The sequence below is a fragment of the Neoarius graeffei genome, chromosome 1, assembly GCF_027579695.1.
Source record: "Neoarius graeffei isolate fNeoGra1 chromosome 1, fNeoGra1.pri, whole genome shotgun sequence".
Taxonomy (NCBI): domain Eukaryota; kingdom Metazoa; phylum Chordata; class Actinopteri; order Siluriformes; family Ariidae; genus Neoarius; species Neoarius graeffei.
In genome coordinates this window covers 83958584-83981785 of record NC_083569.1, presented here as the reverse complement: position 1 = coordinate 83981785, position 23202 = coordinate 83958584, and the positions used below count along the sequence as shown (strand labels likewise).

The 23202-nt window shown below is 42.4% G+C and overlaps 2 protein-coding genes across 3 annotated transcripts in view; one reads left to right on the top strand and one right to left on the bottom strand.

Moving 5' to 3' along the window:
• LOC132885317 (copper chaperone for superoxide dismutase-like) overlaps nt 1-23202 on the top strand; it is a 104054-nt gene that overhangs the window by 55082 nt on the left and 25770 nt on the right. The window lies entirely within an intron of this gene.
• On the bottom strand, nt 408-7696 carry LOC132889171 (E3 ubiquitin-protein ligase TRIM21-like). Of its 2 annotated transcripts, none has more exons than XM_060925416.1 (9): nt 7589-7696; nt 6017-6276; nt 5287-5371; nt 3430-3986; nt 2756-2851; nt 2381-2614; nt 2122-2284; nt 1988-2014; nt 408-1245 (listed from the first exon to the last, which is right to left on the bottom strand). In XM_060925416.1, exons 3-9 carry the CDS (start codon nt 5348-5350, stop codon nt 698-700), a joined length of 1689 nt encoding a protein of 562 aa, XP_060781399.1. In that variant the 5' UTR covers nt 5351-5371; nt 6017-6276; nt 7589-7696; the 3' UTR covers nt 408-697. The 2 variants fall into 2 exon arrangements, with proteins under 2 accessions (XP_060781399.1, XP_060781408.1); XM_060925425.1 differs by having other exon boundaries at nt 6032-6276.

The window sequence follows — 23202 nt, the reverse complement described above, 5'->3', positions numbered from 1 at the left end:
CCCTTGCTGGTGTGAGCTGTATAAGAAGTTTGTTAGACATTCAGCAGTAATCGTCAACATGACTTGCAGACTAAAAACAGTGGAAGCAGGGAAATGAGCTGCTCTGGGAAAATAGAACATATGGGAGTTCACCAAGACTCACCAATTTGCACATGCGCAGCTCAGAGACACAAAGCCCCGCCCCCCAACTGAGTGTGGCTCAGACTGTAATTCAACTTCATGAGAGGCAGAAATACACCAGTAGAGAGCAGAATAACACACACACCTTTCATTTTTATTTTATTTTATTTTCTAACAGATTAACCCTGAGATGTTTACCTCGAAATGAAAAAAAAAAGACTGTGTGTGATGAAGTGTGAAGGAGAAACACAGTGGTGTTGGGTTTTATCTACACAGACATCAGCAGCTGAACTTCATCCATTTTATTGATCAGGTTCAATTCTGCAGTAAATCTCAGTGTGAACTGTAAATCGGCTTTATTCAGATTTTATTCGGAACGACAAACTTCCACAATCATAACGTGTAAAAAACAGACTGTAGGATTCAAATTATTTATGAGAAAACACACCCCAGGCATTAAAATAAACTGTACAGCACTTTAAAAGGGAAAATGTATTTCTAACATTCACCAGAAAAAGTAAAATATTTATTTTTATTCTCACCATTTAATAGATGATTTAATCTGTGAAGTGAAAATTCATTCAGATTTAAATACAGGAGAGATGGTCAGTGGGGCTGTGTTTTTACCTCCATCATTATCACAAGGATTGAAGTATGGATAGAGTTTCTCAGTGAAAGACTGAGCAGTGAAAGAGTAGATATGAGATCTGGATTTCACATCATAAAAGGAGACCAGACCCTCGTCATAATCCACAAACACCCCCACCGTCTCCACCTTCTGTCTCAGTGGGAGGGGGACAGCGGGACCAGCATTAGCCCAGTACTGATTCTCATTCCACAGTCCCACAGTCCAGAATCCATTCTGAGGTTTCACTGTAATGTCCCCCTTCCTGTTAATGTTCTCTCTCACAACTCCTAATCGCCACGCAGTTTTCCCTCTGACCTGCACCTCATAATAAAATCTCCCTGAGGAGAAACTCTGCTTTCCCACAACAATGAGATGCTGATTAAACCTCTGTGGTGTATCAGGGAGTTTCTGCCGCTTGTCTCCACATCTCACTTGTTTTCCATCAGCAGACAGGATGAGATATGGATTTGCTGCATCAGGATCCAGAGTCACATCCACTGAGAGAAACACACAGTGTGTGATGTGAGTTTGCAGGTAAAAAAGATTAAATCATCATCCAGTGGATCAGATTCATTCGGATTTATAAGAGAATTTGTAGAAGATTAAATAATTCAACATTTTTAAATGATCTCTTGTAAAAAGAGAAAACTTGTACAGTTTATGGTCGAAGCCTGTCAAAGATGAGAAATATAAAATGTTTTCCTTCCGAAACTTTACTTTCATGATTTATTTGTGCTTGTAATTTTTGTTCTTCAGGAAATCCATAGAAAGAGTCACAGAGCGTGAGAGAAAAACATTTGAGAAAAACTTGATCCTGATGAACAATATCAGGTCAGCGAGTGTCTCTAGTGATAAATATCTGGTAAGTTTTAGCTTTTGGAAGAGAACCAGGTCACTCTAATGTCCATGATTGAGACAAACTGCATTTTTCAAAAATTCTTTTCTAACTGCATGATTATAAAATACAGAATAAAGTTAATCTCTGTCCAAACAGACACATTTTCTGCATTACTTTATGACTGGAATGTAAGAAGCAGATCAGTGTTTCTAAAGAAGAAAAGGGTTGAAGGGCTTTAGTGCAGGCAGTAATAGGGAGCTGTAGTGAGGAGGATAATGAGAGACTCTTTAAGACTTCCTTTTAGCTGGAGTGATTTACAGATGAAAATAAGTCTGATGATGCAGTGGTGTAATGATGATCTGTACATTTTAATATGAGAAGAAACAGAAACCCCACTGTACCTGCATACTGCTGAATCCTCTTCAGTTCTGTGGAAAATAATTACAACAAAACATCACTTTCATTAGATTTCAGATGGTTTGTGTAAAACATTTTAGATTTGTCTGAAAAATTGTTCATTCTGAAAATTTCTCACCTGTTTCTGTTAACTTGTCATTCAGTGTTGTAGTGAGTTTCTTATTCAGAGTCTGCTGAAGCTGAGACAGAGCTGTCTTCACAGTGTCCCCACTCAGATCAGTGTTAATCCTGATCTCAGTCCAGTTCTTGGTGTGTGGGGGGCTGCACACGGAGGAGTAAATCTACAGTAGAGCAGGAGAGAGGAGAAATCCCTCAGCATGGTGAGTGTTGTTCTGTGATGTTCTGCATTGCCAGTGAGCAGAGAGAGGAACACTGACCTGTAGGAGGTGGAGATGCTCCTCAGTGTGTGAGAGCTGCTCCAGCTCAGTGTCTCTCCTCTTTAGCACAGTGATTTCCTGCTCCAGCTCTTTAATGAGTCCTTCAGCCTGCCTCTCTGCTGCTCTCTGCTTCTCCTCCATCACCTCGAGCAGCTCAGCCTGACTTCTCTCAATGGAGCGAATCAGAGCAGTGAAGACTTCAACACTGTCTGCTTTCTCTTTCTCTGTGCTTCTCTAAAGGAGCAACACATTTTCATTTCCATCATATATCACTGAATAGTGAACTACTGTTTAACAGCAATTTCTTCATTTCTACAGAATAAAAAGAAAACTCCAGAATGTAGAAGATATAAACTCATGTCATGTTGTACACACTTTGCTGAGCTCTACTGAGTGTTTGATCTCTTGGATCTTCTTCAGTCGGTCCTGAATCATCTGTTGCACATCTGTCTGTGTTTTCCCCAGCTGAGTCTGAGGACAGAGCAGAAGAAAAAACATTGACCTTATGCTTATTAAATTCATCCTTCTGTTTTGTGAAAAAGTGACTTGTCATAATTTTCCATATGCACCGTCTAAATAAATTTTATCTATTATAAATTATTATTATTATTTTGCATTATGGCGGCACGGTGGTGTAGTGGTTAGCGCTGTCGCCTCACAGCAAGAAGGTCCGGGTTCGAGCCCCGTGGCCGGCGAGGGCCTTTCTGTGCGGAGTTTGCATGTTCTCCCCGTGTCCGCGTGGGTTTCCTCTGGGTGCTCCGGTTTCCCCCACAGTCCAAAGACATGCATGTTAGGTTAACTGGTGACTCTAAATTGACCGTAGGTGTGAATGTGAGTGTGAATGGTTGTCTGTGTCTATGTGTCAGCCCTGTGATGACCTGGCGACTTGTCCAGGGTGTACCCCGCCTTTCGCCCGTAGTCAGCTGGGATAGGCTCCAGCTTGCCTGCGACCCTGTAGAAGGATAAAGCGGCTAGAGATAATGAGATGAGATGAGATTTTGCATTATCTATCAGAATGTCCAAAGTTGATGTTAATCATTGTTTCTCACCTTCCTCTCTCTGCTCTCCTCCTCAATAGGAACAGTGTTGTGATTCTTGTGGTCTCCTTCAGTGCAGAACTGACACACACACGTCTGATCATCTCTACAGAACACATCCAGAGCTCTCTCATGTTTCTGGCATATGTAGTCCTCCAGGTTCTCCACAGGGTTTATTAATTTGTGTTTCTTAAGTTTGGGCATATTACTATGAAACTCTAGATGAGTTTTACATAAACTTGCACAACAATCCAGACAGGATTTCAGGGCCTTCAGCTTCTCTCCAGTGCAGGCATCACAAAGAACCTGAGGTTTGTCAGGACCACTTTTCTTCTTGAAGAGATATGCAACCTCTCTCAGTGTTGTATTAATCTTCAGTTCAGGTTTCTTGGTGAATTTCTCTTTACATAATGGACAGTGACAGTGTTGACTCTTCTCCCAGCACTGTGTAAGGCAGCTCTTACAGAAGTTGTGTCCACATGGAGTGGTGACTGGATCAGTGAACACATCCAGACAGATCGAACACAGCAGCTGCTCTTCAGACAGGAGACTGCTGGAGTCACCAGAAACTAGGGTTCGGAGAAAAAATTAATGTCAGGAACATCTGTTTATTCTATGATTTTTATTTGACAAAGTAAATACAACTTTTTTTCAAAATTATATATTGTTAATATTATCCATAGCATTTAAATTGTGTGTGTATGTGTGTGTGTATATATATATATATATATATATATATATATATATATATATATATATATATATATATATATATATATAATGGATAAGAAATTCTACTCATTTTCCTGAACTGATATGGAAAAGTTTTTCATGTAAACTCACTTAAACATAAGTTAAACTGCACAAGTTTTAAATTAAATAATGTTTTTGTTCATTCAACAGATTTGTAATGTGGTCCTAGAATTATGTACCTTGCTGTATATATTGCATTTATTATTATTTTTTTATTATTATACATTGTTCTTTGTTGCATTGTGCATTTTAACTTTAAAAGTGTGATGTTCCATTAAATTATGTTTGTAACAATCATAAAATTAAAGCCATAATCACAAATTTTATCATTTTTGTGCTGATCGTGATTCATAATTACATTCCATAACCACATTTGAGTTTATTAATATATTACAGTATATATTAGTATATTATATTGATATGTTAACTCTAGTTTACTATTATTTATTCTCACATCTAACTAGATATGATTGAATTATTTCATTATATATGTTTAATTAAATACTTGTAATTAATAAAGTCTGAAAAATCCTCCATGGTCACATGATCAGTGTGTCATGTGCACGAGAGAGGCGGATGTAAATGCAGAAATGTTGATTATTATACAGTGTGAGCTATACAAGAAGTGCATGAAACAAAAACAACAGAAAACAGTCCAAATCGGCAGGCAAGGTCCATCCATCCTTCCATCCATCCATCCATTATCTGTAGCCGCTCATCCTGTCCTACAGGGTCTCAGGCAAGCTGGAGCCTATCCCAGCTGACTATGGGCGAGAGGCAGGGTACGCCCTGGACAAGTCGCCAGGTCATCACAGGGCTGACACAATGTCAATAAATGTCTTTCTAAGATGTTTGTGCATTATCACACGTTATTTTTTATTTGAATACTGTGACATCAACAAAAAAAATCAACCATTCATTGAGATCATTTCATGAAAATTAGTTTCAGCCAAAATTTTACAACAATGACAGTCTTTCGTTAAATCATGACACGCATCTACCATGCAGTTATAACAACTAATTCACAAGGGTTTGTGAATTAGTTGTTATAACACTCACTTAGTAGTGCTTAACTCTTTAATAATAATGAAAAAAAGTATAAGCTGTATAACTTACATGTAGGTAGTTTTTCCATGCTTCTCCTTCTTCTGTCTTTTGCTGGTGATGAAGATTCAGCCATTTTCTTCCTCCTGTGTTGAACCTTTTCAGTAATAAATCACATCATTCAGTTCACACATGTAACAGTATGAGGTGTTACTGATTAGTCTGTTTGACTCCACAGGCCTGTCTGCAGTGTTAAACCTCAGCAATGACACTGGAAGCATTTAGACTGTGATATAAAACACACGTAAACATTCTCATCTTCATTAGATTGTAATAAACACAGAATTTCACAGTTTCTCACTGACTGATGTGTTTGTATTAGTGTTTATGTTTCACCTAGTGCTCACCCCTGTACTTCTAACACGCACACACACCCTTCATCCAGTTCATTTTGCATAGTTCACACAGTTGAGTAAATTTCGTCATTAAGCATAAAGTAAGCTATAACTGTATTTTAACTTGTATTAAAGTGTTGATGCTGGAATCAGTTCAACACTCCACTTTTGAGCAGGTAATAAAACACCTGTGACCCTGTTTTTCAGTTTTGCTGTTTCTGTGATCGCTGATCATTAAAGACAGTTTTTTTAAACCCTGTAATAATCAGATTGTATTTCAGTGTCAGTGTTTCAGCAGTGTTAGAGACTCTGTCTCTGTCTGACATTGTTAACATGTACAGTTTATCCTGAAAAATCACACACTGACAAAACCTCTGAACTATAAAACATTTCACTGAAGAACATACCTTTATTTTACTTGCCTCTTTTCAAGGAGTAAGAATTGTCTGTGTTTATATTTCAGAGTCGGTGAAAATCCTGCAGTTAATTTCAGAAATTAATGTGAAAATAAGGGTTTCTTCTGGAAGGGAGCTAGAACTGCTTTCACTTTAGTCACTTCCTTGTTCACTTTGTCATGACTAATAAAAGGGCAGTTCCTCATGACACTGCAGTTTGTCTCCACCTCCAAAACTTCACCTCTCCTCAGGTGTATTTATAGTCATTCAAACTGCACAGGAAACAATAATAATGTGGTTTATTTCTCCTGCAGATTAACATGCAAAAATGACCAGCATGCCAAATTATTTGTTGTGTTTTATTTCCATGTTTAAGTCCTACAATATGCTCCTAACCTGACTGTAAAATTGAGAAAAGTTAATGTATTAACTCTACATGCCTTACTGGAAGCACTAGTCAGTGTAATCTCCTCAGGATGACTTTTGACTGCAGCATTAAAACACTCACATACTCATCAATAATTAAAGCAATTGTAATTGTTGGCAAATGACTGTGGTATAAATGTGATATAAAACACATAAATACAGCAAAATGTGCTGTTGTAAGAAAAGAATGAAGTTGAGGGTGGAAACAGTGTTGCCAACTCCTCAGTAAGGACAGTCGCTATTGGCTTCCCTTAAAGTCGCTATAAGTCGCTAAATGACGTCATCGCCTAATAAAGTTATATGTAGCTTTTCAGCTTATTCACTCTCTCACATGCATTCGGGTCGGGAGAGAGCCCCCTTTCTCTGCTCTCTCTCTCTCCTTTTATTGAGGATTTGCACATGATGTCACGAGGTCACATGATATTTGTTTATCCGCCATTTTGGACGGCAAGGTCACGCATAGAACTTAGACGAACCCGTTCTAATTATCAAGTGTGTGGGAGTAGATCTTTCGAGAATGGTTATATCTTGTTCAGCATTTGGTTGTACCAATAGACAGGGCCAAAAGGAGGGCCTGTCATTTTATAGATTCCCCACAGACGAGGAGAGACGCGCAAAATGGGTGTCCGCTGTGCGAAGAGAAAACTGGAACCCCAGTTCTACCAGCCGAATTTGTAGTGAACACTTCATATCAGGTAGGTGTAATCTTCTAATTCAATACTCCTAGTACATCTGTTAAGTTGATTTTTGGATTGAATGATAGCTGCATACTTAGAAACTAGACAGTCTCTAACGTTTAAAATGGCTATGCCTAGCCCTACTACCCTGGCCTAGTCTATGACAATGTTTTATCTTTTTGGCTCATATATGCCTTTGAAAGGCCAATCCATAGTAGGGATGGCGAAAACTAAAAAAAAATCTTGACCGACCACCGAGCCTCATTAGCCGGTTAACGTCGGTTAACCTATGAGTTTAAACAGGGATGCAAACGGCGGATGCCGTTTCATGGCTGAAACGCGCAGATCCGATTTTTTTCTTTAGGGGGGCGTTGGAGTGTCTGAATAATTTCATCAGAGTAAATTCTGTATTAAAATTACTAAATAAGCGATAAAACGTCCTGCATAGTCTCTTTATGATAAACATCTTAATGCCACTTACCCGTGAGGTTATCAAGTAGACATTCTTCTTCGGGACCTTCCAGAGGTATAGTTGGGATACCCATCCCGCAACAAAATATTTATAAGCTTCCAGGCTCTTGTAAGCTTTGAGGGCTTTGCCAGTGTAACATGATTCACGATTAACGAGAAAATTGTAAATGTCGTGGTAGGCCAGATCGGGCAAATCGCCGGCACCGCAGCTCCGAATTTCCCTGAGCAAGGATTGCGGCAAGTTGTACGGATCTGCAATCCCCAACCTGGAACACTTTTCCACGTAATGCTGCCTCACGTCACCTTCAAGATGCTGAACAAACTTAGACAAGTAATCGCGTGATGTAGATGGGGTATTTTCCGAATTTTCTTGGGGATTACTCCCTGGATCCATTACACTCGCGCAAGGTAAACAATCCTGAAGCCGTCCAATATGGCGGAGTAAACATGGACGGGTCACGTGACTGCACATCCTCTATAGGGCGCGGTCACTGGGGAAGACACACAAACACAGGTTAACTCACATCAGGTGCAGTGATTCTGCCACTTACCTTCCCTGACTCCGTCCTCCATTCACAGACCGACGCTTGACCATGCCCCCGCTGCCACAAGCAGTTTTTAAGAACGTAGCCTTTGGACCTAGCCATGGCGAAATTGCAAACAAACAGAAGGCCTGCGGCATATAATCAGGCTATATTAGAACAGAACTTGCTCAAAGTTTTATTTTATCATTATTATTTTATTTTTTATTTATAGGCCTACATAGCCTGTATTTTCCATTCATTTTTTATGTTCCAAATAGACATTAAACAACAACAACAAAATCCAGCAATCATAAATGATACACCCTTATTGTGTAAGCACGTCTTCAACTTCAAAGCCAACACGGAAACCTGCGTTCATCATTAAAAAGGCATTCGACCCGCCTTGAGCACCGCAAAGTCGTCGACTATTTGAGGGATGTTAAGCGCTTTTGCTCGCTTATTCTCAATTGATAAAATGGCCAATCCACAGAGTCTCTCTTGACCTATTGCGCTCCTGAGATAATTTATCAATTTTAATTTGGAAAAAGAGCGCTCTGCTGTTGCAACTGAGACGGGGAGAGTGAGAAAAAGCAAGAAGGTCCTGCACACCTCACTAAATTTAGAAGTTACTACTGGATGATCTACTACCATCAACCTGGCCAGGCTAAGCACAGATGCGTGTCTTGCTATCTGCTCCTTGAAACAAGCCCTAAATGACACTAGTTGACCAGGAAAGCTGGAGTCAATATCCCGACTGTAGTGATCACACAGTCAATGGGCCACTTCGTATAGCTCCTCGTCCTTGGCATGCTGGAGCGTAATTGGATGAATAGCCTCAAACAAATGAGCAGTCCGATTTAAACTGACAAACCTTTGTGACAGCTGCTGAATGATTACATCAAGGCATGCATAGAACACATTCACCCGAAAATAATGTTCTGCATCGGGAAGCCGACTATCTTCGCTAAGGTGATCAAAGTGGCGCTTCACTTTTTTCAACCTGGTGGCTACAAATTGCGTTTGACTGCCCCATTTCACAGCCAATGCCAGAGTGGAACCCTTTGCCTCATCAAACTGCTCCCTGTGCTCCTGTAGAGTTCATACGGTACAGCATTCTGCAATAATGCAGATGCTTTGAGGAGATCAATGGTCTTCTCCTGCAGTAACTTTGAGATGGCATTTCGTCAAAAATATGAACTGAAATTTAGTAATGGCCTTTTTAAATGCATCTGCCTCATCTCATTCATTCGTTTTCTCACTTGTAAGCGAGAGCTTTAATGACATCTCCATATCTGTACTTTAACACAACAAGCGCATCGTAGCGGGAGGACCAGCGGGTTGGGCACAGGCGTTTCAAGGTTATGTCCCTGCTCTCTGGGCTCAATAAGTCGCCAGGTAATGCCCATCTCTTAACACTGTTGGCAACCACATTATAAAACTGTCTAATCTCTGGGATAGTTTTGACAGAATCATTCAGTACCAAATTCAGACAATGAGCCACACAGCGCATGTACAAAGCAAGGGGCTCCCGCTCCGCTATTCTCACTTGAACACCAGAATAAATTCTGCTCATGTTCGCTGCGCTGTCATAACCCTGTCCACGGCATCTGGAGAGATCTAAGCCATTTCCTTCAATGCAGCTAATAATTCGGCCCTCCAGTTCAGAAGCGGATGCGTTCACAGTTATCTCGAATCTAAGAAAAGCCTCAACTATCCTGATTTCACAGGGTTTTTTTTTTTATTTTTTTTTTACCATGATCAGAATGTGTAGCAAAAATGAGAGATATATAGGTCAACTAGTCTGTAATCATGTGAAAACTTCTAGGTTTCAAGGAATTTCCAATGAAATCGCGTAAGGCACATTTATTGGGAGGGCCACCCTGTACGGCTAGGGGGAAGGCCCAGGGGCAATGGCCCCGCCCGCCCCCTTTAGCTCTGCCCCTGGTTAGAATATCAAATAGAATCAAAAGACTTATGTGGGGTGGAATTGTTAGCTCTACATCCAACCCTCCTCCTTTATCTGGGCTTGGGACTGGCAAAGTGACCCAAAAGAAACACTCTGGCAGAGTTACTTAGGTTTTTTTTTTTTTGGGGGGGTCTTAAGTTTATGCTCCACATAACATTTTTTTCTATTTTAACATGACAACATTAACAATCTTAATGGACCAAAAAGACAATAGAAAAAAAAAACTGTCAATGGCAATGTAAGTAAATGATGCTAACTAGTCTGGCTCTAATTCACATTCATTGTTTTTTTTTTTTCAGACCCTCCCTCCACACACACACACACACACACACACACACACACACACACACACACACACACACACACACACACACAAGCTGTGCTGGCTCACAGAAAGAGTAGGTCATCCTCATTATGGTCAAGGCTTCCTATGGCAGGTTCAGCAACTGAGGAAGCTGACTTAAATGAGTAAGCAGCTGATGTGCCAAAGAACTGCAAAACATCATCAGGCAGCTTGTGCTCATAACAAGCCTCACCAGACAGCTTCAGACCAAATCGGACATACAGGATGGAGTTAAGGGTCTGCAAGGACATCCGATTTCTAAGTTTGCTTTTTACCACACTCATCTGGCTGAATAATCTCTCGACTTCAGCATTCGAGTGTGGCAAAGACAACACAGACACAGCAGCCATGGCAAGTTCCTGAAACGGGTTGATATCAGCTGCATCTCTGAACTTCCAAATCTCACTCCAGAAGCCCAGTGTTTTTTGTTTTATTCCACTTACTAAGATGGATGACATGCCATTGCTGGACAATCTTGTCTATCTGTGCAGGAGAGTAGCCAAGGAGCTTGGCTATTTTTTTTTTTATTTCTCCCAGGCTCTTATTGTGCTTCAGAGTTTCCTCTCCATTGAAAACTGGCATGTACTGCTTCGATGTTGTCCGGCAATCTCACCCTCAAGGAGATGGTGAGGGAGATGGTGAAGGCTACACACCGCTTTCGGACATTGTCCTTCTCCTCAGGCACAAGATGGAGCTCAGCTGCCTTTGACTCAAAAAGGCAACCAAGGTACGGTTTGGGACTGATGTATCCATCAATTGGCTCTTTGAGTACATCAGTATTTGCCAGTGAATTCAGCACCCTGTTACTCACAGACTTTATCAGGCTAACCAAGCTGTCAAGAAGTTGAAGAGGATCTACCTGCTCTCCCTCAAAAGCCTTGATGGCCAACTGTACCTCACCTAGCACTGACTTCAAAAAAGTCAGATACAAGATGTTTTGAGGATCATTGTACATGGAGTATAAAACCTCAGCCATGTAGCAGTGTTCATTGGATTTGGTGACTGTGAAATGCAGTTTAAGCGCCTCCCACTAGTCCAAAATGCGTGAAACCGCTGGTTCAATGGAGAGCCAACGTGTAGCACACACCTTGGTTATTTGTAAGGGTTTCTCCCCACAGTTGATGGTTTCATATAGTGCTTTGTAGGCCTCCCTGTGCTTTGGAGACACTGAAAACCAGTTATAGACCCTTTTCAGTCACGTGACCTTCGTAAACGCGACCACCATTTTGGACATGTAGTGGACTTCAGCTCGAATTGGTTTGAATGCGAGGAAGGCGACAAACGGAGAACATACAAGAAAAAGGAGCGAGATGCAGAAAACACCTTCGCTATCCAGCGACGTAGGGCATTTACAGGGCGAGCAGAGGGAGAAATAACAACAGTAACGACACATTAGCAATGCTGTACAGAAATAACGGTTTATGGCACAGACTCTTTCGGTTCTCACTCATCTAGCTGCTACAATGACTGCTTAGACTGCAACAATAATACCTAACACACATTTAAGTGTCCGTCGTAAAGACGTGAAACTCATCGAGTGACGAGTGTGTTCATTGATAAGTTAACACAATCTAAAAGTAGACATACCATCACACTGCCCTGGCGCTGTGTACAGTTTCCCTTCTATGGTTTGTGCACTCACTATTTGCCATTACTTTCTCCAACCGTTGTTACAGATTACAGGGAATGGCCTGGATTTAAGAGACAAATACATGTTCCTCTTATTTTGAACACTTATTTGTAGGCAGTGCTTAATTTGTAAAGTGGGAGGTCCCGGAGCGCAGAGGATGAGCAGCTCCGGTGCGGGAAAAAAGAGGAGAGGAGAGGAGAGGAGAGGGGAGGGGGCGTGGCGCTGCGCGCTCTGGAATATTTCCAGAGAACATTATCTGTGAACACAATTCATGTTTTGTAATAACACTGCAAATTAAGTTCATCTGCAGATATTTTGTGGATGTCGTTTCATGAGAGAAATCACCAACAAAACAAATATCAAAATCAGACATTAACACTAAATAAACTTGCATTTTTTTATTTAATTATTATTATTATTTTTTTTTTGTTACATAGTCAAAAGAGGTGTCGGATCACCGGATCCAGTGTAAATAGCTGCCGGAGCCAACGCCCGAGGTTCCGGAGCGCGCTCCGGCTTGCTCCCCCTCAAATTAAGCATTGTTTGTAGGACACTGCCTCTGATCTGTCCTACAGTCTACCAACAGTAAAGGAACACAATGCTAACTAATAGCTACTACAGAAGAACAGAAGTTACAATGGGTTATTTTAGCCTATTTGGTTACACACTCGCTGCCACAGAATGTTAACAGCAATGTAATGCCTTTTCTGGCTAATTTTATTCGTCTTACCTCCAACAAAGTGGTCACTACACAAGCGCTGGTATGCCGCTATCCATCTTCTCCGTTGGTCAGCATCTACCGGGATCCGATAAAATGATAACCCTTGCCTTGTTTGTTGATGGTTACTACATCCAGGTGCACAACAATATAGTGGCATGATGGAAGTCTTGCTGAAAATAAACACTTTCTTTGCTGCTGTTCCTCAATGCTGGCTGTGGTAAACTACTGGTAGTACACGTCCAAAATGGCGGCCGCGTTTGTCGTGACGTCACGTGAAAAGGGTCCATAAGTCTCCCGTACCAAGTACTCCACACTATGGGGGATGGTGTCATTGAAGCATGGCTCACAGCAAGCTGCAGAGAGTGACATACACAGCGAATAAGAACCAGATCTTTAAGGCCATACTCCTCCTTCAGCACTTTATGAACCCCATTGTTAATCCCCATCATAATGGAGGCATTGTCAGTCCCTATCCCCAGGAGTTTCTCTTTTTTAAGACAACACTTCTCCAGGAAAGCCACAACAGCTCAGGCTATAGATCTGGCATCTCCTCCCTCCAACTCAACTAGCCCCAGAAATGTTGAGACAATTGTGTGTTTGGTGTCACTGAAGTACCTTTTCACAACCATAGACTCATCGAGGAGGAAGCTGAAACGCTGGTCACCCACATCTGCAACCAACTTTAGAAAGTATAGTGCTAGAACACCATTAATCATTTCCATGCACTTTGTCCTGTGCATTTTGAAGTGAGTAGCAGCAGTGGAGTCTGAGAAAGCAGCTTTACATGCTTCCCCAATGTGATCACATGCCAGCAGGGAACAGTGTTCAGCAATAGCTAATGCCATGGTGGCTTCAGCCTTTTTTGCAGAGTCAATTTTTTTACACATTAATGGCAGCTTGTGTAACCGGGGGTGAACTTCTGCATTGTGTTGTTGTTTTAAATGATGACCCAAAATGAGTGCTGCACTGAAGCTTTATTTTTCTGTACATAAGCAAATCAAAATGAAAACGTTGGTCCTCCATGCATCTACTCCTCCAACTTCTCTATCCATAGGGATATCAAAAAACAGACAAAAAGTACGTTTTTAAAGAAATAATAAAACAACATGGCACACCTAGACATAAGCAAATCAAAATGAAAACGTTGGTCCTCCATGCATCTACAAGCCCGATTCCAAAAAAGTTGCAACAAAGTACAAATTGTAAAAAAAAAAAAAATGGAATGCAATAATTTACAAATCTCAAAAACTGATATTGTATTCACAATAGAACATAGACAAAATATCAAATGTTGAAAGTGAGACATTTTGAAATTTCATGCCAAATATTGGCTCATTTGAAATTTCATGACAGCAACACATCTCAAAAAAGTTGGGATGGGGCAATAAGAGGCTGGAAAAGTTAAAGGTACAAAAAAGGAACAGCTGGAGGACCAAATTGTAACTCATTAGGTCAGTTGGCAATAGGTCATTAACATGACTGGGTATAAAAAGAGCATCTTGGAGTGGCAGCGGCTCTCAGAAGTAAAGATGGGAAGAGGATAACCAATCCCCCTAATTCCACGCCGACAAATAGTGGAGCAATATCAGAAAGGAGTTCAACAGTGTAAAATTGCAAAGAGTTTGAACATATCATCATCTACAGTGCATAATATCATCAAAAGATTCAGAGAATCTGGAAGAATTGCGTAAGAGTCAAGGCCAGAAAACCATACTGAGTGGCCGTGATCTTCGGGCCCTTAGATGGCACTGCATCACATCCAGGCATGCTTCTGTATTGGAAATCACAAAATGGGCTCATGAATATTTCCAGAGAACATTATCTGTGAACACAATTCACCGTGCCATCCGCCGTTCCCAGCTAAAACCCTATAGTTAAAAGAAGAAGCTGTATCTGAACATGATCCAGAAGCGCAGACGTCTTCTCTGGGCCAAAGCTCATTTAAAATGGACTGTGGCAAAGTGGAAAACTGTTCTGTGGTCAGACAAATCAAAATTTGAAGTTCTTTATGGAAATCAGGGAGGCCGTGCCATTCGGACTAAAGAGGAGAAGGACGACCCAAGTTGTTATCAGCGCTCAGTTCAGAAGCCTGCATCTCTGATGGTATGGGGGTGCATTAGTGTGTGTGGCATGGGCAGCTTACACATCTGGAAAGACACCATCAATGCTGAAAGGTATATCCAGGTTCTAGAGCAACATATGCTCCCATCCAGACGACGTCTCTTTCAGGGAAGACCTTGCATTTTCCAACATGATGATGCCAAACCACATACTGCATCAATTACAGCATCATGGCTGCGTAGAAGGGTCCGGGTACTGAACTGGCCAGCCTGCAGTCCAGATCTTTCACCCATAGAAAACATTTGGCGCATCATAAAACGGAAGATATGACAAAAAAGACCTAAGACAGTTGAGCAACTAGAATCCTACATTAGACAAGAATGGGTTAACATTCCTATCCCTAAACTTGAGAAACTTGTCTCCCCAGTCCCCAGACATTTATAGACTTTGTAAAGAGAAAAGGGGATGTCTCACAGTGGTAAACATGGCCTTGTCCCAACTTTTTTTGAGATGTGTTGTTGTCATTAAATTTAAAATCACCTACATTTTCTCTTTAAATGATACATTTTCTCAGTTTAAACATTTGATCTGTCATCTATGTTCTATTCTGAATAAAATATGGAATTTTGAAACTTCCACATCATTGTATTCCGTTTTTATTTACAATTTGTACTTTGTCCCAACATTTTTGGAATCGGGGTTGTACTCCTTCAACTCCTAAAACAGCCAAAAACCAGACAAGCATAGTGCCACAGCTAGTTAAACTAGTCTTGCCTATCTAAACATAGCTGGAATCCACTGTGGGGCTAGCCTCCACATGTGGCGAGACAGAAAAACATAAACAGTACTCTTAGAAAAGTCATCTCACAAAAATAACCCAAAAATAATGTACATAAAATAGATACAGATAATATAAGTGCAATTAAACTCAGATGACACTTTTGAATATTAATATTTTATCAGATTGATTATCAGCTAATATCACCCAACCTACCTCTATCCATAGGGATATCAAAACAGGAAAGAGGAAGGGGGGATGGAAACAGATAAGGTGGGGGGGGGAGGAGCTACCAGGACCCTGAAAGCAGTGTACCAAGTAAAAGAAAACTATAATACAGACTAGATCTATTGTGCAATTATACATTAAAACATAGGTGATTATTCTAACCTGTTACACTCACCCCCTCAGAATGGCACAAAGATCTGCAAACATCCATTCTGTATACGGGCCATTAGAAACTCTCCAGCTTTAAAAGCTGCCTTCCTTACAAGGCTAAAAGAAAACCAAGGTTGGTCAAGTCTTAGAATTCTCTACAGGAAAACAGGGATGCCATATACACCCCATAGACTAAGCCCTACTGCCTACAGAGATAGAAAGTTACCAAAGAAAATAAGGCATGCCCAAAAGGAACCCACTACATTATATAACCCATTTCATAAACCAGGTCAATAAACAGCAATGAAAAACACTCTCTTTCAAACATGGATGATATGTCTCTCAGGGAAATCATCATTAAGAACAGACCAAAGCTGAACCATAGATTCTATCAACCTACAAACTGGCCTAATAACTCAACCAAATCTAGAAGTGTGAGGTGCGTGTGGTGTGTGTGAAGTGTGTGGAATAGGAGCTTGTGGCTGTGTAGGTATATTGGGTGAAGTGTGACTGGAAGCATCAGTCAGACCATGCTCAAGATGGGACTCAGAGGGAGGGTCAGCCAAGCCAGGATCTTCAGTCACATCTTCTGTCAGCTCTGTAGCAATGTCTGAGTGCTGTGAGACCCATGATGAGGTACGGGCTCCTACAACTGCATCCAGGGAAGAGATAGTGTCATCCAAGGGGAAAACGGACACCACATCACTGAGAACTGCATGTACAGGGTGAGACTCATTCTGGACAGACTCAGCATCCACCTCATCGTCATCTGTTGAGCTTCCATCCAGCTTTTCACTCAATGGGAGAAAGTTGACCCTCAACAGCAGATTTCGATGTACTACTTTCTCATTTCCATGGCTGTCACGAATCCTGTAAACATGGAGCACTGGCTTGGCAGCAGCGACTGTAAAGATGGCATCTCCCCACCTGTCTGCTAGTTTACGTTTACCACAGCAGGCCTTGTTCGCCACCAGCACTCGGTCTCCTACTGATGGCTAACCTTTGATCTTCTTGTTGTACTGATCTGACTGGTGTTTCTGCTCCGACTCTGTGTGTTTCTGAGCAACAGACATGGCAGACTTGAGCTCTTTCAACAGAGTCACTTATAGTCACTTACTGTGTCATCCAACAAAACACTGCGGAACATCAAGTCCACTGGGAGCCTTGGGACATGGCCAAACATAAGATAAAAAGGAGCAAAGCCAGTGGTCTCATGGGCTGTGCAGTTGTAAACGAATGTAATTGTCTGGACCATCTGAGGCCACTTGTGTTTCTGTCTAGGTGGCAAAGAGCAGAGCATGCTACCCAGAGTCCTGTTAAATCTCTCTGTCCCACCATTCCCCATAGGATGATAAGGGGTGGTGTGAGACTTGGAGACACCGGCAAGTCGAAGAAGTTCTGTAATCAGCTCGCTCTCAAAGCTAGTTCCCTGGTCAGAATGGATGCACTCAGGGAATCCATAGACTTGTCCCACAGTGTCCTAGCTACTTTTCTTGCTGCCTGGTCCTGACAGGGAAACACTTGGGCTAGCTTTGTGAAATGGTCTGTGATTACAAGAACATCAACAGACTTCTTGTTGTGATCCTCTGCAGACCAAAAGTCAATGCAGACTAATTCCAGTGGAGCAGTGGGTTTTTATGCTCTCCAGCGGGGCTCGGGCAGCTGGCTCAGTACACACCTGTCGCACTTCTTGACATAGTCACAGACCTCCCTCTCCATGTCATGCCAGAAGAACCATTGGCAGGCCAGATGGAGTGTGCAGGCCTGACCTTGATGACCAGCATAATCATGGACTCCAGCCAGAGTATCACATTTCAGTGCTTCAGGCAGCACATACTGAAATCTCTTGTGGTTTGTCAGGGGGTCCTTACAGAGTCTATACAGGACACCGTTCTGAAGGGTCAGCTTGTCCCAGTGTCTCAACAGCTGTAGAGTGGACTGGCTTTCCTTACAGCATTCACGGAAAGATGGCCTCCGTTTTCTCTCCACATAAGGCAAGACAGCTGCGATGGACAGGTCACGCCACTGGTAAGACTGCAGCTCCTGTAGTGACAAGGCAGGCAGAGCAGGCTGGCCAACAGGAATCACATCGGACAGGTGTTCCACCACAGACATAGCCCTTAGCTGCGAAGCAGATTCCCAGTCACTGTGACTTCCAAGCAGTGTTGACACCTCATCCTCAGAGAGAGATGCATGAGAGCTGGCCGAAGACCCAGTCATACAGGTCAGCACTTGGGGCTGGCTGGTAAAATGGAAAACATCCTGGATGAATCCATCCTCAACATCACTCGCACACTTAAGCAGTTCTGTGTATGGCTCTGAAAGCAGGCGCTGGCTCAATAGCTTGACAAAGGGGTCTCTGCTCAACGCATCAACAACAATGTTCAACCTGCCGGGGACATGCTTGATCTTGATGTTATAAGGGGCCAACTTCGCCACCCAGTGCTGTTCACAAGCATCCAGTTTTGGCTTTGTCATGATGTATGTGAGGGGATTGTTGCCCGTCCACACTGTGAACTGGTTGCCCTTGAGCCAATGACTGAACTTGTCGCACACTGCCCACTTCAACGCTAAAAATTCTTGTCTGTGTGCAGGGTAGTTGGCCTGGCTATGCCTGAGTGACTTACTTGCAAACACCACAGGCCTTGCTCTGTCGTCGCCATCTTGGACTTGTGAGAGAACAGCGCCTAAGCCGTTAAGAGACGCATCGGTGGAGAGGCTTGTCAAAGTCTGGATGGACGAGAACCACACAGTTGACCAAAGCATTCTTCAGCTCTGCAAAAGCATTATCACAAGCTGTCGTCCAGTCCTGTGGAGTTAGCTGGCAAAACGTGCCACCTTTTCCATTCTTTTGTGTCCTGCCCCTACGCTTGCTGCCTGCAGTCAGACTAAACAGAGGCTTTGCGATGGAAGAACAATTGGGAATGAAATGTTGATAATACAGGACCATGCCCAAAAAATGACCTTATCCTCTTCTGGGACGGTGTACAGCCATCTGATTCCATCAGATCAGTCTTTTTTGATTGATTGATTGATTGATTGATTGATTGATTGATTTATTCCGAACAGTAAAGAAGATATAAAAACAAACAAAAAAACAAAAAAAAAATTAAAATAAAAAATACAATCATCAAAACATCGTCATAAACAAACAGAATAGCGTAGCCACAAGGCAATAACATAATAATGTTCAGAAAGGATTAGGAAGAAGTAAATTACTTATCAAATCCTAACCCTCTATACCACCATTAATCAAACGTCACTTTCCACCATAATAAACTATATACAGAAAAGAAAGCAAAATCAACAAAAAAAACATACCAACATACCAAGACATACCAACATGGTATAATATCGACCAAATCAAATATACACAAATACTTATGTTATGCATATATATACACACATACAATACATATATACAGTACATACATATACACATACCTATAACTATACACATCCATATGTACACAGACACCCATATCATAATTATGCATATTATGCTTATATATTATATACAATTATGCATATATATATATATATATATATATTATTCAGCTGGATAGTACAGTGGTAATGCTCACTGACTATGATGTGGGAGATCGGGGTTCGAATCCCAGTCGGGGCAAAACATCATCCAGTAAGGGTCCTTAGGCAAGACCCCTCATGATATATCAGCCTACCTCAGGAATGAGTGAAGACATAACTGATAGAGTCATACCGGCTAGAGTCACAACTATCACAACTAGAGATCACAATCACAACTAGAGATTAATGAAATACAACAACGATGCTATGGCAAGGGGGAGCCAGGAAGACAGGTCAGCGGGGAGATGTCATCATCATCCCCACAACCAGAGATTGGGTACCAAGCCCCAACAGCTAACAGCCTCAACACAAGAGCTGCTGACCCGAGAAGGAAGATCGTGACCCAACTGGAAGCCTGGAGCCCCCGACGAATACCGAAGCTGAGTTGCCAAGTACCTTCAGAAGATCTACTAGTAGATGTGAATGCTGCTCTGAAGACAATCTCCACAAGAACCATCACTGAGTCCAACAAGCTGATACACAGTACATCATGGAGATGCTTGGACACAAGGTGGGCTCGGGACATAACAAACAGTATCCACCATGTAAGAGACGATTAGAGGCTAGCTGAACTACAGAAAGGGAACATGGTGAATAAAGGGGCACCCAGGAAGTAGTACCAGAGGCACTCGAAACTGCCAAACAGCGACTAACAGCTCTGGCCACCTGGTTGAAGAGATACATCAAGGAGGGAGAGGCCAGGAGAATAAACAAGCTGTTCTCCACTGAACCAGCCAAGGTGTACTCTCAGTGGCAGGGGAACAACAACCGGTCAGACCCACCAAGAGCTGAGGTGGAAAAATACTGGAAAGACATATGGGAAAGAAAGGCATCACACAACACCGATGTCCAATGGTTAGTGGACCTAAGAGCTGACCACAGCAATCTCCCAGAACAAGAACCAGTAACCATCTCAATGGCAGACGTCCAAGGAAGAGTGTCAAAGATGAAGAGCTGGACAGCACCAGGCCCCGATATGATCCATATGTACTGGCTGAAGAAGCTAACTGTGCACAGATGAACCAGCTGCTGAGGGATGGGACCCACCCAGAATGGCTAACCCAAGGCAGGACAGTCCTAATCATGAAGGACCCCCAGAAGGGACCCATCCCATCCAACTACCGGCCAATTACCTGTCTCTGCACAACATGGAAGGCCCTGTCAGGCATCATTGCGGCAAAAATGAGTAAGCATGTGGCTCAATACGTGAGCGAGGTAACTGGCAGTAACACCAGAGGAGCGAGGTAATTGGCAGTAACACCAGAGGAGCCAAGCACCAGCTACTGGTCGATAGAACAGTCGCCCGAGACTGTAAGAAGAGACAGACCAACCTGGATTGACTACAAGAAAGCCTACGACTCAATGCCACACACATGGATACTGGAATGTCTGGAACTGTATAAGATCAACAGGAACCTAAGGACCTCCATCCAGAACTCAATGGAAATGTGGAAGACAACCCTAGAGGCCAACTCAAAACCCATTGCCCAAGTCAACATCAAGTGCGGCATATACCAAGGAGATGCGCTATCACCACTGCTTTCACCACCATAGGCCTGAACCCCCTCAGTCAGATCATCACGAAGAGCGGCTACGGGTACCGATTCCATAGTGGGGCAACAATCAGCCACCTGCTCTACATGGATGACATCAAGCTGTATGCCAGGAATGAGCGAGAAATAGACTCGCTGATCCACACCACCCGGATCTACAGCGATGACATAGGGATGTCATTCGGATTGGACAAGTGTGGCCGGATGGTCTCAAAGAGAGGCAAGATGGTCCAGACTGAGGGGATTGACCTACCAGAGGGCAACATAGGTGATATCCAAGACAGCTACAAGTACCTTGGCATCCCACAGGCTAATGGAAACCATGAAGAGGCCACAAGGAAGTCAACCACAGCCAAATACCTCCAGAGAGTAAGGCAGGTCCTGAAAAGTCAGCTGAATGGTAAGAACAAGGTCCGAGCCATCAACATGTACGCACTACCAGTCATCAGATATCCCGCTGGTATCATAAACTGGCCAAAGGAGGAGATAGAAGCCACAGATATCAAGACTAGAAAGCTCCTCACCATGCATGGAGGGTTCCACCCCAAGTCCAGCACCCTGAGACTATACACTAAGCGGAAAGAGGGAGGCCGAGGGCTAGTGAGCATCAAGACCATGGTCCAGGATGAAACATCAAAAATCTGAGAATACATCAGAAAGATGGCCCCAAAGGATGAATTGCTAAGTGAATGTCTCAGGCAGCAGAACCCTGATGAGAGTGCAGAGGAGGAGGAGGAGGAACAGACAACCTGGAGGGACAAACCCCTACATGGCATGTACCACCGTCAGATAGAGGAAGTGGCTGATATCAAGAAATCCTACCAGTGGCTGGATAATGCAGGACTGACAGACAGCACAGAGGCACTAATCATGGCAGCATAAGAACAGGCCATAAGCACAAGAGCCATAGAGGCCAGGATCTACCAGAGTAGATCAGACCCAAGATGCAGACTGTGCAAAGAAGCCCCTGAAACAGTCCAGCACATAGTAGCAGGGTGTAAGATGCTAGCTGGATCAGCGTACATGGAGAGGCACAACCAAGTGGCTAGGATAGTATACAGGAACATCTGCAACCAGTATGGAATAGAAGTACCCAAGTCCCAATGGGCCATACCACAGAAGGTGGCTGAGAACAACAGGGCCAAGGTTCTGTGGGACTTCAGCTTCCAGACTGACAAACAGATCCTGGCTAACCAACCAGACATAGTGGTGGTGGACAAAGAGCAGAAGAGGGTGGTGGTGATAGATGTGGCGATCCCAGCTGACACCAACATCAGGAAGAAGGAACATGAGAAACTTGAGAAGTATCAAGGGTTGAAAGAGCAGCTGGAACGGATGTGGAAGGTCAAGGGCTGCGTGGTCCCCGTGGTAGTGGGGGCACTTGGGGCAGTAACCCCCAAACTGGGAGAGTGGCTCCAGCAAATCCCAGGAACAACATCTGAAGCCTCAGTCCAGAAGAGCGCAGTCCTAGGAACATCGAAGATACTGCGCAGAACCCTCAAACTCCCAGGCCTCTGGTAGAGGACCCGAGCTTGAGGATGACATGGATACCACCCCCCCTCCCCCGCCGGGGGTGAGAAGGAGATTTTATATATATATATATATATATATATATATATATATATATATATATATATATATATATATATATATATACACAAAAAAAATACTCACTTTTTATATAATATACCTTATAAAGATCTGTTCCTTATACCTTTTTTTTGAACTGGTTTATAGTTGTACATTTCATGAGCTCCACATTCAAACTGTTCCATAGCTTTACTCCACAAATAGAAATACTGAACATTTTTAACGTTGTCCTAGTACTGCAAATTTTAAATTTCAATTTCCTCCTAAAATTATAGCCCCCCCTCTCTATCCGAGAACATTATTTGGATATTCCTTGGTACTTTATAATTCCTTACTTTATACATTACTAAGGCAGTTTTATATTCTATAATATCCCTGAATTTTAAACATTTTGAATTTAAGAATAGTGAATTAGTATGATCTCGGTAACCAGCACTATGAATTATTCTTATAGCTCTTTTTTGAAGTATAGTTATTGCATGAAGTGAACAT

What these genes read in the sequence shown, in the direction of transcription:
- LOC132889171 (XM_060925416.1), bottom strand. Translation starts at nt 5,350, where the DNA reads ATGGCTGAATCTTCATCACCAGCAAAAGACAGAAGAAGGAGAAGCATG. An exon ending in AGGAGAGCAGAGAGAGGAAG is followed by an intron (nt 2,852 to 3,429) that starts GTGAGAAACAAT and finishes CTCTGTCCTCAG; the next exon opens with ACTCAGCTGGGGAAAACACA. An exon ending in TGACAAGTTAACAGAAACAG is followed by an intron (nt 2,015 to 2,121) that starts GTGAGAAATTTT and finishes TATTTTCCACAG; the next exon opens with AACTGAAGAGGATTCAGCAG.